General features: G+C 40.8%; 1 protein-coding gene and 1 long non-coding RNA gene across 5 annotated transcripts in view; one reads left to right on the top strand and one right to left on the bottom strand.

Annotated features, from left to right (window-relative positions):
- The window catches only part of WDFY1 (WD repeat and FYVE domain containing 1), a 52,415-nt gene that overhangs the window by 24,064 nt on the left and 7,862 nt on the right, over positions 1–20,489 (bottom strand). For all 4 annotated transcript variants that reach the window (XM_003406037.4, XM_023541049.2, XM_023541060.2 and 1 more), the window contains 2 exons: positions 6,075–6,142; positions 1,047–1,120 (listed from right to left, as the gene is read on the bottom strand). In XM_003406037.4, coding sequence (XP_003406085.1) covers positions 1,047–1,120; positions 6,075–6,142 — 142 coding nt within the window. The remainder of the gene's footprint in view (positions 1–1,046; positions 1,121–6,074; positions 6,143–20,489) is intronic.
- LOC111748583 (uncharacterized) lies at positions 3,496–13,384 on the top strand. The gene is made up of 3 exons (XR_002784246.2): positions 3,496–4,137; positions 5,173–5,338; positions 5,859–13,384. It is a non-coding gene; the product is annotated as an uncharacterized LOC111748583 (long non-coding RNA).

The raw sequence follows: 20,489 nt of genomic DNA, 5'->3' as shown, positions 1-20,489 counted from the left end.
CTTGATATCACCAACGTGGAACAGATCAGAGGTCATAAGGAAAGGTAACTGACAAATCAGGACTTCATGGATTTTGAAGAGGAAAGAAGTGCGGAAGAAGAAATAATGAGCAAGAGGAAGAAGAGAAATGGTCAAAAATTTTTACAGTGGAAGGATTAGTTGGAAGTTTTTTCTAAACTAAATCAGGGGCTTCAACTGCTTCAAAACATGGGCTCAAAGGCTGACTGCTTTGCTAAAACTGGTAGATTTGGGAAGCATGAGATGTGACCATGAAATATATGAAGAGAAAAGAAAAGGACCACACAGACAACTCTCACTGATTTCTTTACTAGAAACACCATCCCCATTCCCAGGGATAATCCAGATGATCCAGAACCTTCCACAGCAGAGTTATTACCACAACTGACAAAATGCCAACGTTGTTCAACTCTTCCACAACATCAGGGTAAATTTTTATAATTTGTGTATTTTTTTATATATGTATGAAAATATATCTGTAATTTATATGTAATGCTTCCAACCCCTCAAAGACAAATAAAGATCGGATTTATAAAGATACTGACAATAAAAGGTAGTAATAATGAAAACTAAAAAAAAAAAAATTAAAAAAATGAGGTACTCAACTTATGTCAAAACCGACCTACGATAGAGTCAGAACCCCAATGTAAGTAGGTACTACCTGTACCCTAGAAATTGATCTACAGACTCAACGCAATCCCTAATAAAATTCCCAAGCCTTTCTTAAAGAAATGGACAAGATAATCCCGACGTTCATATGGAAATGTATTGAAGGTTGTGCTCTGTGGGCTAGCCTGAGCACCAAACCATCAATCAGAACAGCATTCGGAGCTGGAAATTAATACACTCTTAGGTCTAACAGTAATTGCTGAATTAACCATTTTTTTTAATTAAAAAAAATTTTTTTTTTTTTTTATGACAATCAAGCAACACAGAGAGGGTACTTGTTAAGTTTATTTAAACTGTCTAATATAGGTGAAATGGGAAGGTCAATATAAAGAATATAATACATTCTGGAAGCTACCTACCATTATGGCTCCGTTATCCTGGCCCACAAATATCCGTCTACTGTCATGATGGTAAGTCATAGTAGAGCAAGGAGCTGCCAGAAAGACAAACGCAACATTAAGAGCAAAGCTAAGCATTTTAAGTCATTGTAGCAAGTACATTAAAAAAAAAAAAGCTGTAGAACTGAGGTTTAAAAAAGGTGGTAAAAATGTGTTTGTGTTTTAAATAATGGTATAAATTGAAAATGTTATTAAAGTTCTGTCTGTTGTCTTAGCCAAAACACTCCAATTTTGAAAACCTTCTACATTATTTTTATAATTTTGGATGAAATTTCATCTGATTGAGACTCCTACCTTTAGCCTGGAAAAGTCTGGGGACTGGCACTTACAGTGGGAGATCTGCTACCTACACACAGAGCAGGTCATCCTGCTCCTGCAACTCTTCCCCAAACAAAGGTAAAAGGGCAGCTGGAATCGCTGGAAAGAGGGGTTCCCAGCATCGAGGTTCCCAATCCATGGCAAATGTAGGCAAGAGGGATAGGTGGAAAAGCCACTTTGGGATTACTCTTTTTCCCCAACGGTCAAAAATTGCTCCCTTTTGCAATGACACACACCAGCTAGTTTGCAGCGAGTGGAGCTGTGAGGTGTAGACAGGTTGCTCTGTCTAAAGCAGTGCATGGGACTGGGCCAGTGCCTGCCTTTTCTCATGGACATACAGTTCTAACTACAGTTCTTCCAGAAATCGTGGGCAAGAGAATGATTTCCAGGAAGGAGAAATGCTAAATCATCTCCTTCCAATAAAAATCAGAATTCAAGTGATTTAGAAAATGGAGCATTAGGAAAAAGAAGTGTTTGGATGCATTTTAGCCTGAACGATTTTAGTTAACCAGGGAAGAACCGCAACAAGGAAATGCATGCCAGGAAAAAACACTCGAGTATACTTTGAAATATAACTTCTAATAAAGTAACAGGAAATAAAGCAACTTATAAATGAAGTTGCCATTTGAAAATAGCTCAATTTAAAGTTCTCTCTACAGTGGGCTGATCGTCACCACCAAAATGAGAAAGTAAACTGCAGTGCTGAACACAGCTAGCGGCATGATCGGACAGTAGAGAGACTTTCAGCTCCAGTGGGAGGTAGGTACCAGGAGTAATCATCTCTACAGAGAACGATTACAACTGACTACACGCCTGTACACCCCATCCATCATACTGGTGTTTGAGATTGAAAGGATGATTGTTTTTAAGTATAACCACATAAATACATATCAGTTCTTATGATGGAAGTGTTCCATCGTAACCATGTGTACGAATTACCTTTGACAAATCAAATCATGGTTTGATGATTTCAGACTCATTGTCATTGTTTGTGCATAGTCTTCAATTGGTACTAAATCTTAATGCATTCATTTTAAGATTCTTTTACTGAAAAGAAAAGAATTCTTTTCAGTTCTTTCACTTCTTTTATCCCCACGTCTATGATTTAAAAATAGGTAAAAGTTCCCCTTTTGTTTAAAAATTACAAAGTGCTGAATAATTTTACGAGGTTACATTAAAAAAGAAGAAAAAAGGCTTCCCTAGTTTGTTTTGTATATAAAGAGGTCCTAGCTTTTCTCCTAGAAGGGAAGCTTCTAGTGAAATAAGCAATATAAATTAAAAAAAAAAAAAAGAAAAAATATTTTGGGTATTCATGTAGTTTTATAAACAAGCAAACAAAACAAAACAAAACAAAACAAATGATCTTTCAAGTCAGTGGCCTTTTAAAAAAGCATCACTGCAATCCAAACTTGTTTAACTCTAGATCAGGCCAGAGGCCATATCCAGCCAGCAACCTGTTCTGTAAATAAAGGTTTTTAGAACACAGCCACTTCCTTTCATTATGTATTGTTTATGGTTGCTTCCATGGTACAATGGCAGAGTTAAGTAGTCGCCACAGAGATTTGTATGGACTGCAAAGCCTAAAAATATTTACTGTCTGGCCCTTTGCAGAAAAAGCCTGAGGACCCATCCCATAATTGTGGCAGGTAGCATAGGGTAAGTACCAGAGAATGGCATGGACTGGAATTCCAACCACAGCAACTGAATTAACCACTCTGGCCTCAGTTTACTTATCAGTACAATGGCGCAAATATCATCTACCTCATACAGCTATTGGGATTGTTACATAAAGTAAAATGACGAAAAAAAGCAGGTGGCACATAGTAGATACTTACAGAAATTAAGAATTGCCATTTTTTATCAAGATTCTAAATGTTATTTTTGTTATATGAGATAATGTTTTGAAACATAGTTGGACTATGTGTAGCAATATACTAGAGTTCGACTTACTGATCACAGTGTCAGGTCACTGGAACAAAGTTTAAATTGGTGGATGACCACTATGAAGTCCTAAGCTGAGTCATCTGCAGATAGTTCTAGAACAAACATGGCACTTATCCTCTCCTGTTTTGTTAATTTTGAAATACCACAGTCACCCTAACTAATGGACGAGCAGTTATTCCTCATAATTCATTCACTGTTTTCTTCTGTCAGTGCCTCGCTATTTTATCAGCAGACACAGCGCCACATGGAGGCAACAAAGCAGCATCTGGAAGCAACAGGCTGAACATGTTTAGGTAAAACCCTTAGGTGTCAGCCGCCCACAGCAGAAGTACTGTGGCTGTGGCCACCGGCCACTCCTTCCTAGGCCTGAGCTATTTCAGGAGGGGGAAGTGAAGTCAAAGACAGAGAGCCAGAGCCAGGTGCTCAAGATCTAAAAGCCAAGAGAGAAGGGAAGAGAGATGGAGAGAGAGCGCATGCTTCAAGTCCTATTTTTCAATTGCTAGGGTTTTGGTGCCCTGGGAGAATGGTTAATTACAAAGCTGTACTAAATACTTCTGGAAGTACAGGCCAAAGAGTTACTACTGAGACTGAACAAAGGACAAAATCCATCTCAGTCTCTCTCTTGGTTTATCTCCATCTCTTTCTCTTCTGTTGCTGTTGTTGGGTGCCGTGGAGTCAATGCCTACTCTGAGCGACCTCATGGGACAGAGCAGAACTACCACATAAGGTTTTCTTGGCTGCAATTTTTATGGAAGCAGATCATCAGATATGTCTTCCGTGGAGCGACTGGGTGAGTTCAAATCATCAACCTGGTTAGCAGCTGAGCGTTTAATCGTTGTGCAACCAGGGCTCCTCCTCTCTCTTATAGGGTACATGAATTCCAAGGGTGAGGCCTCCAAGAGACTAAGCTATGGACAGACACAATACGAAGTGTGGAGGAAGGGAGGGTGGAGGGGTAATAGCAATAGCATTAACAAGACTTTCCACACAGATGACAAAACATTCCCCAGCACTGGTGGGAGTTCCTTAGGCTGCTGCTATTTCCGGTCATCAGAGCTATGAGCACTGGGACACTGAGGTGAGGAGTCACCAGCCTAACAGAGTCATATTCTTCCCACAGTTAGGTGAAGGGTAGATTCAGAGGCCCAGAGTGTCCCACTGTCTCTGCCTTGTTCCAAACATTCAGTAAATTTATCAAACGGAGTCTACAGACATCTTTTCTAAGACATTGGACACCTCATATTTCAGAATTAAAAATCAATGTTATCCATCCACAGTACATGCAGACATGAGTAACGAGAGGATACAACTGCTTGGGACAATAATTTGTGATCAGGTTTTCAGGTAGTGCTTCTAACCTACTTTTTGTAAAGTTTTATGGTTCATTTTGTAATAGTTACTTTTATATACTGATATAGCAAAAAGCCTATTTCATTCTCTTAAATGGTTATTAAGACAAAGGAAAAAGCAGTTGACTGGTCTGCCCAAGCTGTCAGTAGGAGGTAGAACAAATGACAATTTGGATAAATGATGGGTTGTTGTGACAACAATTTCCGGATCCAAGCATGCTGCATGGGGATATAAGTGCAAATGAGAAAATGCTAACCGAGGTGTAAATGCTTGAAGGATGATACGAACTGATGCTTTAGAATTTGCTGGGTAACTGTACGTTTTGTGTTTATAACAATCTTGATAGCCTCTGGAAAAACCCTTAAGAAAGCCGTGGATGCTGTGCCTAAAGTATCTGCCAAGAGCTCTTCTTTGAAGAACTTTATAATGGTCTGCAGTAACAAACCAGCAAGGCTTTTTTCTTTTCTGAATACAGAAATCCTTCAGCGAGGCAAGTCCCTCATCACACACCAAAACCACGAGGAAACTAGCAGCTGTGGGGGCCTCCCATACGGCAATCTGGGAAAGCAGAGTTCCACCCCTGCTTGGGCCTGGCTGATACCCAGGTATCCTCTGCAGGGCTGAAGGAGCCAAAGCTGAGGGTGAGTGTGGGCCCAGAGGACACAATGGGCTTTTCAAGGAAGGCCAAAGAAAAAAAGTGGGAGAAAAGGCTGGCAATGCAGCCTAGATGTGCACAAAGAGCTAAGTTTATGTCAATGGGCTACCATGAAACAGCCTAGGGTTGTTTTAAATTCTGAATGCAGAAGCTTTATCTTTTAGATTTATTTTTAGAACACACTTGAGAACTGAGAAAATTCTTTATTTAGATTGTGTTGCACCTTGGCCCAAATCCCTCCACAGTACCCAGAAGTTTGTGAAAAGGTTCAGCAAGGTTATCTATGCATAAGGCTGGTTTAAAGCTGTGGCGTGTATGGTGCTCTTTCAGTGCCAATTTCAGCTATTACTAAGTATGAAGTTACTTAATACTTAATTAATACTTAGTGTATTACTATTAATATAAGTTGGCCAAATAACCAATTCAAAAATATACAACAAAGGCAAAAGAAAACCAGGGGGGAAGAAAACGGGCTCTTTTTCCTCTCTTTTTTTCCCCCTCTTCAGTTCTGCTCAAGTCCACTTCAGTTAAGCCAAGATGACCCAACTTCCTGTACAAAGGCAAAGAAGTTTTCCTGTAGCTTACCACAGCCCATGAGAGGATGAGGCAACTAAGAAACTCATTCTGAAATCCAGTAGCATTATTTCATCAGACACTTTGGAATTTAAATCAACAAAGAAATTGAAGACACTTTTCTCATGTGGAACAGTTCACCTACTTACAGGCCATTGTGTGGTAAATGCTGGGCCAGTACTGACCGCTGTCTCTTTTCAGCCATACTCGGATGGTTCTGTGGAAGAAACGGAAAGAGTAGTTTTCAGTAATTTTGCCTCCTTTTATGCTCCAGGAAAATTTATATTTATTTATTTATTTTTCAATACTAATTCTCAGCTGATCTTAAAATCAACTGGACAGTATCTTCAAAGACACCACATGAACTAGACATTCTGGCTTGTAAAGCAATTGTGAGAGAAAATCCATTTGAAAGTTGCCTCCCTCTCTCATAAAGTGTTGTTGGAATACAAAATAATGCAACTTTTCTCAACAGCAAACTAATAATATATATCAAAGTTATTTATACATATTCATATTACATCATATACTTAATATATGATATTTGCCCAGTAGTCCTCCTTTTAGGGATATACACCAAGGAAACAATCAAAGATTTATACATAAGAAAGTTCATTATAAAGTTAGTTTAATACCAAAACCATGTAAGTACCACAAATGTTTCAACCTATGTTATGACCATATATGGTCGATTATGCAGTAACTGTAATTTACGATTTCAAGTAATTTTTAATAACACGGAAAATGCTCATTCTATACTAGTGTGTAAAGGAAACTAAGATTAACCGCTTTTCTTGGTAAAAATAAATTGGGTGAACTTTGTGGCTTGGGTATCTGAGCCAAATGAGGAACATAGAAGATACAAACGGAAAGAAAACGCTTCTTGAGAACTAGGAGTTAGAAAGAAGAACAATGCTGATACAAAGCACAGTCCACTCCATTTCTCATTCAATGATAATTCTCGGTCTTCACAACCCCAGGGAGGAAATCATTCCACACCTCTCGGGGCTTCTACTTTCATCAGAACATACACAGGGAGATGAGGAAATCCTGCCCATATGCAGGAAAATGACAAATGACTAAAATAGCCAAAGTTTAATGTTTTGCTTTATTACCTCAGAGAAACAATAAGGACCACTATGATCCTCTCACCTACACTCACGAAGCCTTCTCTAAGGTCCGGGCCTCTTCCTCTTCTAAATCCCCTTCTGGCACTCACTGTGGCCTGCCATGTATGATCACTGATACCTGGCTTATCATCCCCAAGGGTCAGCTCTGTCACAGTCATTTCTGTATTTCTAACAACAGCAAAGATCTGTCAAGATTATTTCTGTATTTCTAACAATAGCAAAGATTCTGGCACACAGTAGCTGCTAAATAAATATTTACAACCTTAAACTAAAATACATTAAGACTAGCATATTAATGGTGAAAGAATTATTTGGAAAAAGGACAGTGAGAATGGTTGCACAACTTGATGCATGTAGTCAATGTCACTGAATTGTACATGTAGAAATTGTTGCACTGGTGTGTTTTGCTGTGCATATTTTCATCAAAAAAATTAATTATAAAAATTTTAGAACAAAAAAATACATTAAGCCTAAATGTTGACACTGTATGTTTCCTTTTTTTTTTTTTTTTTAAGTTTAAGACAAGTAAAACTGGTTTATGGGGACAGAAATCCGAATGGGGATGCCTCTGGGGGAGAAGGAGGAAAGAATGCAAAGGTCTATGAGGGAATTCTCCAGAGAAAGGGCAGGGCTCTATAGAGTTGGACACATGGGTGTAAGCATTTGTCAGGACTCATCCAACTATGCACTTAAGATCTGTACAGCTCACTGTATATGACTGTTGTTGTTAGGTACCATGGAGTCAGTTCCAACTCATTGCGACCCTATGTACAACAGAACAAAACACTGCCCCACCCTGTACCATCCTCACTATCGTTGTTATTTTAGCCCACTGTTGCAGCCACTGTGTCAACCCATCTTGTTGAAGGTCCTCCTCTTTTCTGCTGACCCTCTACTTTACCAAGCATGACGTCATTCTTCAGGGACTAATCCCTCCTGATAACATGTTCAAAGTACTTGAGACGAAGTCTCACCATTCTCGCTTCTGAGAAGCACTCTGGCTCTACTTCTCCCAGGACATATTTATTCCTTCTTCTAGCAGTCCACGGTATGTTCAATACTCTTCGCCAATACCATATATGTGATTAGACCACATCACATAATGTGATGAGACCACAGTCAAAAGCAAATAGAGACTAGATGTTGACTTCAATTCATCCAAAATAAATAAAGAAGATGAGCTAGCACCACAATGAGCACAATGTGATTTTGTATGTGAACTGGACACAAGCCAGTTAGGAGCAGCTGTTGTATACAACATGCCCTGTCTTCTGGTCACTATTGGAAATCCCTCTCATATCTTTTTCAAGCCATACCCTTCTCCTTCCTTAGATAGTGCTACAATCTCCCACTTTCAAAATTAAATCAAACCAATGTTAAGTTTAACCCCTAACACTCCAGCACTCCCAAGAACCTATGGATTAAACAGAGTTGTATAATTTCTGCTAGTAATACTGAAACTATTTTGTGTTACGTTCAGAACATTTCTCGTTAGTTTAAGAAACAGTTGTAAAAATAGATTTGACTTGGGCTGCTAATTACAAAATCAACAAATTCTACAGATAAAAAAACCCCTACTATTCAGTAAATTGGAAGCCAAATCTACTATTCAGTAAATTGAAAGCGAACATAATAATACAGTACAGTTAGTAACATTTACAGAAGCGAACTATTGAATAATCCAAGATGACATTAATGAACCCTCTAACTGCTAAAGTGTCGAGATCAGATGGTTTTATTTTTACATAAATCACAATATTTTCTGCCTAGATGAATGTCTGAGCTGCTCTCTCCATTGATATAAAACAGCTTAGATTCTCTAATACTTAACTTTACACCTACTCACCTAAACTCATTTTATGTTTTTCTTGCTGCTTATTCTCCCCATTTTTCAAACAGATGGATTTTTTAAAAAATTCGGAGACCATGTCAATCTGAAAAAAATATCTTTCCTTAAAACTAAGACCTTAGAAATATGTTCATTCCTTGCCAAGCTCTATTTTTAGAAGTTACTTAAAAACAATAATCTGGTATTATTCCAAAAGGTACTTAGAAAGGAAATATGTTGTTTCTCTCAGAGCCTACGTAAGTGTTTTTTAAACTTCCCTATTCTATTTTTTCTAATTCTATTATCCTGTGGAGAACCTCAACCATCAATCTCTTTTGCCTTCCTAATTAGAGAAGCACTGACTTACATATAGCTAAGACATCCTCTGTGGGCAGATCAGGAAAGGTATCTCCACATGAAACTATGTATATTGTTATGTATTCGTAGCTAGATTGCATGCATGCCACTACCATCATCTTATTTATCATTTTTCAGCATGCTAGGTAATCTATTTATTTTCTCAATAAATGATATTTTTAAAACCCAAACCAAACCTGTTGCCATCCAGTCAATTCCGGACTCATAGCAACCCTACAGGACAGAGAAGAACTGCCCCACAGGGTTTCCAAGAAGCACCTGGTAGATTTGAACTGCCGACCTTTTGGTTAGCAGCTGTAGCACTTAACCACTACGCCACCAGGTTTTCCATAATATACTAAAGCTGGGTGGTATTTTTTGATTTTTAACTAGTTCAGATTGGAATTTTTAAAAAGTGGATTGTTGTTTAGGGATAATCAAAGAAACAAAACAGCAATGAAATGCCACTGCTAGGGCCCTCATTATTGGCACTGTATATTAGAACTAACAACTCAGGCAAGTATAACACAAATAATGTGTTCTGTCATATGTTTTTTCCAACCTTGCAACCCTCCCTGCTATTTTCATAAACGAATTATAAAAACCCTTTGCCATCAAGTCGATTCTGACTCACAGCGACCCTATAGGGCAGAGTAGCACTGCCTCAGAGATTCCAGGGAGCGCCTGGTGAACTGGAACTGCCAACCTTTTGGTCAGCAGCCATAGCACTTAACCACTACGCCATCAGGGTTTCCTAAATGAGTTATGCTGCACATTATATCATGGGCGCACTATTTACATGGCCCCATTATTTGCAAAAAAATATAATAGTGAGGACCAGCCCCCTCACTGTGGTCAGAGTAATAATAATAATGATGATGACAACAATAACAACGATAAACTTTGACTCAGACACTCCAGTCTTGGCATTTGATTCTGAAGAAATTATTTAGAGAGAAAAAAAAATTGCATGTTAAAAAAAGCTCATAAGACCATTGTTCAAAGGAGTAAAAATCGGAAGAAAATGTTAAATAATGAAATGAGTTACTGATACATTGATTCAATAGCTTTTGCAGTCATTTAAAAATAGGAATAAAGACCACAGGGCCATGAAAAAATGTTTATGTTGTTAAAAAAAAAAGCATAATGCAAAATTATATAACTAACTACCCTGTATAAATCTGGACAGAGTGGGTGAAAAGGCAGATAAGGAGCTGGCAGACACTGAGGGGGAAGAACACACCTGTGAGAAAAACAAAGACTTTGGCTCCTTGTGAGGGGCCCCAGAGAAAAAATGCTGAACGTGGAGAATCAGGAGAACAGCAGGGTGAACCGTCTTCCCCATCAGTAAGCACACTAATAATAACAAAAAAATAACAAGCCAACATTAAACACCCTCCTTGTAACTGAGGCACTTAAGGACTTATTTGGTCTAATGTTCGAGTGTAGCTGTCTAAAATTCAAAGTGTAAAAATTTCCCACTCCCTAACCAGTGTCCATTTAATCCTCGCTACTGAAAGAAAGAAAACAAGTCTGAGTGGTAAACCAGGAGTCAAGTCTCTAATGCTTGTGTAACCGGAGATGCTGGAATCAGGGGCTATTTCAAAAGCAGTGGAGCCGTTTCTTCCTTGTTTTAATAAGGTGGGCCCTACGTGCCTCACTGAGGACACTCACTCTGTGATCTGCGCTGCCCGTCAATGTGAACTCGTGCCTAGGTTCAGGCTTGTTCTAACCCAAGATGAGTCTAGTAGGGGATCTGATGCATCCACAGAGGTCCATATAGAGGGATAAAAAAGCCCTGGTACCGAGTAGCAGAAATGGACCTAGACACGTTCTCAACAGCTAGTGGTGCCAAGGTGGACAGGGAGGGGTGGGGACACAGAAGGAGAGGCCATGAGGATACCACTCCCAAAGGAGCAATGAGTAGAGGACCAGGTGGGCAGAGCAGAAAGACAGGAGAAGGACAGGGGAAGAGAGAGAGAAGACACTTCCAGAAGGCCCAGGACTCTCTGGCCTGGAAAGATAAAGGCAATGAACTGTGCCTCTTCATAAACATGGATCATCCCAGCTCCACATTGTAAGTTCACAGTGGTAAACTGGTGGCACAGACAATGCTACTTCTGGCATTCTAAACACACATCAGGATTCAAGAAAAGCTTGTGATCTGTTGAGAACATGATGCTACATCCTGTGAGGTAGCAAAGATAACAGACATGACCTTCATTTTATATTTAAGGAGGCAGAAGCTAACAGGGAGAAAATTCTAACATTATACAAATCAACATCAGCACTGACTCAGGTTTTCTGACTGTTTAGTTGTCTCATCCAGCATCATGAAAATTCAATTTTAGAATATTGCTGTGATCGTTAAGGCTGTATGTCAACTTGGCTGGGCCATGATTCTCAGTGGTTTGGCAGTTATGATGTAGTTTGGCAGTTGTGTAATGATGTAATCACCTCCATGATGAGATGTGATATAATGTGATCACCTCCACGACGGTATCTGCTGTGAGTAGCCAGTCAGTTGAAAGGGAGTTTCCTTGGGGGTGTGGCCTGTATCCAATACAGGTGGATTTTCTGGCAAGGATTGAGGGCTTTTGCTTGCTCTGGATTCTGCAGCTGGCTGGCTCCTGTTTGTCTGACTTCCAGTTCTTGGGACTTGAGCTAGTAGCTTACCTGCCATCTTGCCTGCTGATCTTGGGATTTGTTGGTCTGTATAGCCTGTGAGCTAGAGGCCAGCCCAAGCCTCCAGCCTGGCCTGACCGAGGGATGCCGGACTTTTCAGCCTCTACATTGTGGGTAGCAGGTCAGCAAAAAGAGGAAGACCCTCAACAAGATGGACTGACGCGGTGGCTGCAACAACAGACTTAAGCGTAACAACAATTGTTGAGGGTGGCGCAGAACTGGGCAGTAGTTTGTTCTCTCATACATGGGACCACTATGAGTAGAAGCGACCTGGCCTAAGACAATTACCAAGGTAAATAATTCAAAGCAAAGTAGGCTTATGTGGTAAGGAATATGCAGAACATTAAAAAATAAAAATAAAAAAGGCTTTTCAGAAAACTCTGTATTTAATTCTTCCAAGCAGTAACTCCTAAACAATAAAGAAATATGAAGCATTAAACTACCCACCCCCCCAACAAATAAATCCAGAGTATGGTAAAGTCTAGGTCTAACTTCAAAGCTCTCACAAAGTTAAAAGAAATTCTGATATCTGTACTAAACAGAAACAGTGATTCTAACAAAATCTCCTCTGCCTCAAGGTCTAGACTCAGGTGAGTCTAAGTACAATGTGGAATCTAAGTTTTTGTGGTAAATGAAATTTAAAATATACCCAATTCTTTACCCCTCCCTGTATCCATGCCCTTTACGATGTGATGCTGCAGCTCCTCCCATTAAGTGGTGTAATCCATTTCTCCACCTGTCTAATATGAGGTGGCTTATGGCTTGCTTTGGCCAATATAACACAGCAGAAGTGAGAGAGTGCCAGCCCTGAGACTAGGCCTCAAGAGACCTTGCCTGTTTTCACTTCCTCTCTTGGACGCTTGCCTAGGTTATATGAACAAGCCCGGGCTAGCCTGCTGGAGGATAAGATCACATGGAGGAGGGCCTAGTTGTCCCAGCTAAAGCCACCCTCGATCAGCCTGCAGTTTGCTAAGCCAAAACCAAACCAAGTCAGTTGCCATCAATTCAGCTCTGACTCTTGGTGACCCCATGTGTGTCAGAGTAGAACTGTGCTCCATAGAGTATTCCAAGGCTGATTTTCCAGAAGCAGACAGCCAGGCCTTTCTCCTAAGGTACCTCTGAGTGGACTTGCGCCACCAACCTTTTGGTTAGCAGCCCAGAGGGTTAATCATTTGTACCACCCAGGGACTCCACAGCTAGCTAACCCCCAAATATGTAAGAGACCAGCTAAGATCAGCAGAGTTGACCCACAGCTGACCACAGATGTCTGAGTGCGCCTAGTAGAGACAAGAACAGACTGTCCAGGTGACCTGTAGGCTCATGAGGAATAATAAATACTTATATTTGTTGAGTTTTGTTTTTTTTTTTTAAGTCACTGAGGTTTGAGATAGTTTGTTACAAGAGAACAGATAACTAATACAATGCTCTATTCCAAATAAATAGTATACCTTTAAGAATACTTAGGAATCTGACCTTAAAATTACAAATAAAAATAGCATTTGGTATTTTCTGAGTGCCAAGGATTATAAAGTACTTTTTAAAAAAAAAAATAAATAAACAAAATGCTCCACTTAAGCCTTAAATTGAAATATACAGTCCCCATTTTGCACAGATGCTAATTTGAATCCTCAGAATTGAAGAAGTCATTGGAAAAGCATAAATAAAGTTACTACTCTTAAATACTGTGCAATAATATTGTTCATCCTATCTACCAAGGATAACAATTCTGTGTGTTCTTTTACCTTACTATTGTAGATTGCGGAGCAATGAATTACTTAATGTGGTCCTTGTGGTCATTCTTTGGAGCCCTGGTGGCCTAGTGGTTAAGGCCCTGGCTGCTAAGTAAAAGGTCAGCAGTTCAAATCTACCAGCTGCTCCTTGGAAAACCTATGGGGCAGTTCTACTCTGTCCTATAGGGTCGCTATGAGTTGGAATTGACTCGATAGCAATGGGTTTGGTTTTTTTCCTTAGCCAGTCTCTGTGACTCACACATAAGGATTGAGAGGAGCTATCCAAAATAAGGTATATGGAACCCAGATGAAGGGATTGGCCAGTTTTGCCATCCTGCTAGGCTTAAAATGAGCCATCCCAGAGGCGGGAGGAGAAGATCTCACCACCACCAAGAAAGACAAGGCAGGAGTGGAGTATGTCTTTTGAATTTGGGATCCCTATACTGAGAAGCTCCTGGAATCAGGAGACAGAGAAAGAGCTATAACACCTGGACTAAATCAAAGGCAAACAAGTTTCCTGAATAAACTGAATGCTTCGAAGGCCAGTGTAGCAGGGGCAGGGGTTTGGGGACCATGATTTCAGGGGACATCTAAGTCAATTGGCATAATAAAATCTATTAAGAAAACGTTCTGCATCCCACTTTGAAGAGAGGCATGTGGGGTCTTAAACACTAGCAAGTGGCCATCTAAGATGCATCAATTGGTCTCAACTCACCTGGATCAAAGGAGAATGAAGAACACCAAGCACACAAGGTAATCACAAGCCCAAGAGACAAAAAGGGCCACATGAACCAGAGACTACATCATCCTGAGACCAGAAGAACTAGATGGTGCCCGGCCACAACCGATGACTGCCCTGACAGGGAACACAACAGAGAACCCCTGAGGGAGCAGGACAGCAGTGGGATGCAGACCCAATTTTCTCATAAAAAGACCAGACTTAATGGTTTGACTAAAACTAGAAGGACCCCGGTGGTCATGGCCCCCAGACCTTCTGTTGGTCCAGGACAGGAACCATTCCTGAAGCCAACTCTTCAGACATGGATTGGACTGGACAATGGGTTGGAAAGGGATGCTGGTGAGGAGTGAGCTTCTTGGATCAGGTGGACACTTGAGACTATGTTGGCATCTCCTACCTGGAGGGTAGATGAGAGGGTAGAGGGGTTAGAAGCTGACAAAATGGACACAGAGAGAGTGGAGGGAGACAGCAGACTGTCTCATTAGGGGAAGAGTAATTGGGAGTATGTAGCAAGGTGTATATAAGTTTTTATGTGAGAGACTGACTTGATTTGTAAACTTTCACTTAGAGCACAATAAAAATTATAAAAAAAAAAGAGCTGTAACACCAAGGACAGCAAGCAGCAGCAGCAGCAGCAGCAGCAGCAGCAGCAGCAGCAGAGAAACAGTGTAAACAGTGTCAGCAGAGCCAGGATCGGCAGGAGACAGCCCAACTCACAGAGAGAAAGCTGAGTACCTTCAGGCACGTGGCTTGCTGGAGTAGGGTGCCTCAGGACACTTGGTGGAGCCAGGTTTTCCAACACAAGGAGCTAGAGCTGGGCTTACTGGCAGAATGGGGTGCCTCTGGGCACTTTGGCAGAGCTAAATGAGCTTCGTAACACTTTCCCTAGCAGGGCAGAGGTAGAGGGCCAGAGAGCGAGTGGCCTGTCTGTGGCCATGGCTGAAAAGAGGCTGTCCTGATCGAGGAACTATATCCTGAGCGTTCCTGAACTTGAATTGTAACCTGTTACTTCCCTAATAAACCCTGTAACTGTGAGCAGGGTCTGTGAGTTCTGTGTGACCACTTCAATGAATTATTGAACTAGGCAGAGAAAGAAGCGCTGCCACAGGAGGGACGGTTGGTGTCACAATTGGTGAAAAAGGCTGGCGAGAGAAGGTATGACTGACCTCCACCTCATAAGAATCAGCCTTGGGCTATTAATCTTGATCCTCCTTCCTTCTTGGGAAGTTAGAGGAGGTCAGACACCTCAGCCACATCATTTTTACATAGCCATATGAAAAATAAAGGGTTAAAACCACAGTTCTGGTTAAGAATGAAGTATTTATTCCAGGAGATTAATGTTTGGTTTGCCTGATGATCAGAATTGGTGGAGGGGCTCCTTTTCATTTCCTTCAGTAACTTTGACTCCCTTGAAGAGCTAATTAAGAGTTAAAAAATATATATATTTTAGGGAATCAGGGATTCTATAAAGCCTCAATTACTTAGGCCATAATATAGTAGGAGCAGAGATTCAAAGTGGGATTTTTTCTTCTAAAAAGCACCAGTTCTCAAACCAGAAGGCATCTTTTAAGTCATGAATAATGCCATTTTAAAACCTATAATTCCATTTGAACATATATTTGGATTCAATACATATAATTTTCCAGCATGATTACCTTGAAAATCATGCCCATACTTTGATAAATAGACTAAAGTAGCCCACAAAGTCTCTGCAAGTGCACAAGGCCAAGTTCTGCCTCTCCTGAAACACTGGCATTTCTAAAACTTTTTAGAGAAATCTCAATAAATGCCCTAATCATCCCAAAAGGGTAGATTTAAAACAACTTGACCATCTTTAAGTTATATCCACATATATACGGGTTATTCGTCCAATCAATTAAAGAAAAAATACAGCGTATGCAATAGGTTGCAAATTAAGCCCAGGGTCTGATTTCTTTTAAGCTCAGGGCTGATAGTAATTTTGAGGAAATATGATTTTCCAGCCCTGGCACTGCAGTGGTTAAGAGCTACGGCTGCTAATCAAAGGGTCGGCAGTCTGAATCCACCAGCCACTCCTTGGAAACTGTATGGGACAGTTCTACTCTTTCCCATAGAGTTGCTATGAGTCAGAATCAACTCGACGGCAACAGGTTTGTCTTTTTTCTTTGGTCACTACTGATATTATTTGATACCTTGGTATATCTCAAAACATTTGTCATCTACTAAAACCAAAAACCAAACCCACTGCATCGAGTCGATTCTGACTCATAGTGTCCCTACAGGATAGAGAATTGCCCCATAGTGTTTTCAAGGAGCAGCTGGTAGATTCAAACTGCCGACCTTTTGTTTAGCAGCCAAGCTCTTAACCACTGCACCACCAGGGCCCCAGCAAAGGATATTTTTTCCTCTGTTGACAGTACTTCCAGGGGACAAACAAAAATGTAATTCTGGTACCCAAGGTGGTTTCTATAATATAAAGATGTCAGCCTAAAAGACAGAGAAGAAGAGATGGTCTTCAGTGCAATCTGTTTTTACCAAATAAATAGCAACTTCCTTCTGATCAAGTCTCCTGACCCTGCCCTCTTCATTCCTGCTGCAGAAAGAAGTCTCCTTTGGCAACACAGGTGGGAAAACACTAGATTTTTATTGAATTATCTAAACTAAAAAGCAGAGAAACTACCCTCTTTTTTTGTAGGAAAGAATTAGATTGGTTCAGAAAATGAAAATTTCCATCCCCTTTTTTCTACAGTCTTAGGAAGGCATACTGGACAGCTCCAAAGGTCAATGACAGCGAAGAGCAGCAAACAGCTGATTTTGTTGAGGGCAGGATTTTATCCAGGTAGCTTGCTGGAGGGTACGGAAGGAAAACCACTTGAATCTTCCCAGCATTTGCACCACCCTGCAAACTAACTATGCTTCTCCAGAAGCTAGATGGCTTATTTTCTCGCTGCAGATATTTTCTTTTTACTCAAGAAAGCATTCCTACTGCTATCTTTCCACTGTTAGCATCAAAATGATTTCTGGTGGCCTTAGCACCCCAAAGAAGGCTATAAAACACACCACAACTTCTAAAGAGCAGAAACAATCTAGAGAGAATAAATTCAGTGCAGGGTTCACGCAACACTGTTTCTTTTAAAAAAAAAAAAAGTCTCAAAACTCTATTAAGAGTCTACAAGCCTTGAAACACAAGGTTGAACTAACCCAAAAGAAGCAGTTTGGGGCAGTAAGGAAGAGTAGCCTAGTTTAAAAATTTGTGCCACACTTCTTTATTCCTTACAGGTCTTTTATTTATTTATTTTTTAATGGACTCACTCAAACTAACATTTGAGAGACTATTGCAAGCTTTACATTATTTTTAGGTGTCAGAAAATTGAAGAGGAATAAAATATGGGCTTTGCCACCAAGAAGGTCACCATTTAGCTTGAGAAACCAAACATGTAGATGGGTAATAATAATATAATGTGACAAGAACTATGGGAATGGCGAAAACCAAAAAACCAAACCAACTTATTGCCATCAAGTCAATTCCGACTCACGGCGACACTACAAGTTTCAGAATAGAACTGTGCTCCACAGGGTTTTCAATGGCTGTTGATATTAGGGGAAGTAGATCCCTAGGACTTTTCTTCTGAGACACCTCTTGGTGGATTTGTACCACCAATCCTCCTGTTAGTAGCCAAGAACAAACTATACGCACCTCCTAGGGACATTGGGAATGACAAAGGGTGGATTAACGTTAGGAAGTGGTGACGGTGGTGTGATGGGTGAGGGATTTGGTAAAGGTTTCAGGAGAAGTGATGGCATTTACAATGAGCTCTGCTGGATGAGCAGTTAGTCAAGGCATAAAATAGGGAAGAGTAATTGAGGGAGAGAGAACAGCACAGCAGTAAGGGGCCTGTTTGCGGTACCACTAAACAAACAAAAAACCCATTGCCATTGAGTCAATTCCAACTCATGGCGATCCTATAGGAGAGAGTAGAACTGCCCCACAGAGTTTCCAAGGAGTACCTGGTGGATTCAAATTGCCAGCCTTTTGGTTTGCAGCCGTAGCTCTTAACCAATAGGCCACCAGGGTTTCCCGGGTACTACTAGAAACCAAAAATGTCCCCATCGACACTGATTTCCCTCTGAATACCCTACTTCACATTAGACTTTGTAAGTGGACACTACTGATGGAAGGCAAAGCAAATATAAAGGGCTATGAGAAAGGGAGCGAGGGAATGCCACAGGTGACCTTTAACCTAGAACTTCTCTGAAAATGGCCTGCTGCAGATCCACTCTATCTCCTCAAGGGGGAGCCATTCGGAGTGAAGTAGCATGTGGTCAAAAAAAAAAAAAACCTGTCAACAAATAAAAATGAAGAGCTAAAAAGATTATTTCACTATGAAGCGTGACAAAAATACATAATTAAGCCAGCATATTTGTTTTCACAGTATCTTAATAATGCTCAGAAAAATTTGCCAAGCATATATTATGGAGAGGGATGATGAACTCCAAAACTCTGGAAACAAATACCTATTATGTTACAATGCACTTCGTATGAAAGAACTGGCAGGTTATTAAAGCACCACGGAAGAAAGGTACCTTTTTTGCATTTCCAATTACTGAGTTTATACCAATCCAAACTCGCTGCTGTCATGAGTCTATTCTGACTCATAGAGACCCTACAGGACACAGCAGAACTACCCCATAGGGTTTCCAAGGAGCAGCTGGTGGATTCGAACTGGCAACCTTTTTGTTAGGAGCCAAGCTGTTAACCACCATACCACCAGAGCTCCTGTATCAATCCGCCAGTGGATATTTATGGAGTACCTGCTAGGTGCCCTGCTCTGTGGAGGTGTAGACTATTTGGGAAGAGAAAGTGACTAAACATGAAGCAATGGTAAACGGGAAACCCTGGTGGTGTAGTGTTTAAGAACTATGGCTGCTAATCGAAAGGTCGGCAGTTTGAATCCACCAGGCACTCCTTGGAAACCATATGGAGTAGTTCTACTCTGTCCTGCAGGGTCACTATGAGTCGGAATCGACTCGATGGCCATGAGCTTTTTTTTGAATGGTAAATAATACCTGATCATAACCAATTATGTAAGTAAGTTACTACAGTTGAAGGCAAGAACTTAAAAAAGGAGAGAGTTTGATGGCCTGGGGAGAAATATTCAATGGAGGAAGTGGAAGCTGAACTGGCCTGAGAAGGTAATTGGAATTTGAGAGACAGGGAATATGGGAGACAGGGATTGGAATATGAGAGAGAGGGAAGAAAGGCTGTTGCCAGTAAGGGGAGGTACAGGGTAAAGGCATCCAGGTGGGAAATGTACAAGGTGTTAATGGGACACGGAGCATATTGGCTTTATCAAAAACCAAACGCACTGCCATCGAGATGATTCTGACTCATAGTGACCCTACAGGACAGAGCAGAACTGCCCAACAGTGTTTCCAAGGAGCAGCTGGTGGATTCAAACTGCTGATCTTTCTGTTAGCACCTGAGCTCTTACCCAGTGCGCCATATTGGCTTTACTGACACTAAAGAACCACTGAGAAGTAAAAAAATAAAGCCGGACAGGGACAAGTTATAAAGTCTACAAAGTCCTTCTGCAGACAGGATGAAAGAGTTAATGAATGGCCATGGGCAGGGGAAAGGCATGATAAAAGCAGAATCCAAGATAAGGGCTTATAGGACAGAATCAAGTAGGGCATCCTTAGACATAGAGAAGACAGCTAATAGGCTGTTGGAATAATCAAGATTTAAAAGATAACCAGTGACCACGCACTAGGTAATTATGGACAGGTGTACAGAAAAGAGTTCACACAGCAGGGCTGAGACTGCTGTCCTTAAAAGGTCTGTTTGCAAGTGTCTTAGCTAGTGCTGCTATAACAGAAATACCACAAGTGGATGGCTTTAACAAAGAAAAAGTTATTTCCTCACAGTAAATAGGGTAAGAGTCCAAATTCAGGGCATTGGCTCCAGGGGAAGGCTTTCTCTCTCTGTCGGCTCTAGAGGAAGGTCCCTGTCCTCAATCTTCCCCTGGTCGAGGAGCTTCTCAGGGACAGGGACCCCAGGTCCAAAGGACTCACTCTGCTTCCGGTGCTGCTTTCTTGGTGGTATGAGGTCCCCTATT

This window comes from Loxodonta africana, chromosome 6 (assembly GCF_030014295.1).
Source record: "Loxodonta africana isolate mLoxAfr1 chromosome 6, mLoxAfr1.hap2, whole genome shotgun sequence".
In the NCBI taxonomy this organism is placed as follows: Eukaryota; Metazoa; Chordata; class Mammalia; order Proboscidea; family Elephantidae; genus Loxodonta; species Loxodonta africana.
The sequence above is the reverse complement of the archived record's forward strand: the minus strand, read 5'-3'. Positions and strand labels throughout refer to the sequence as shown.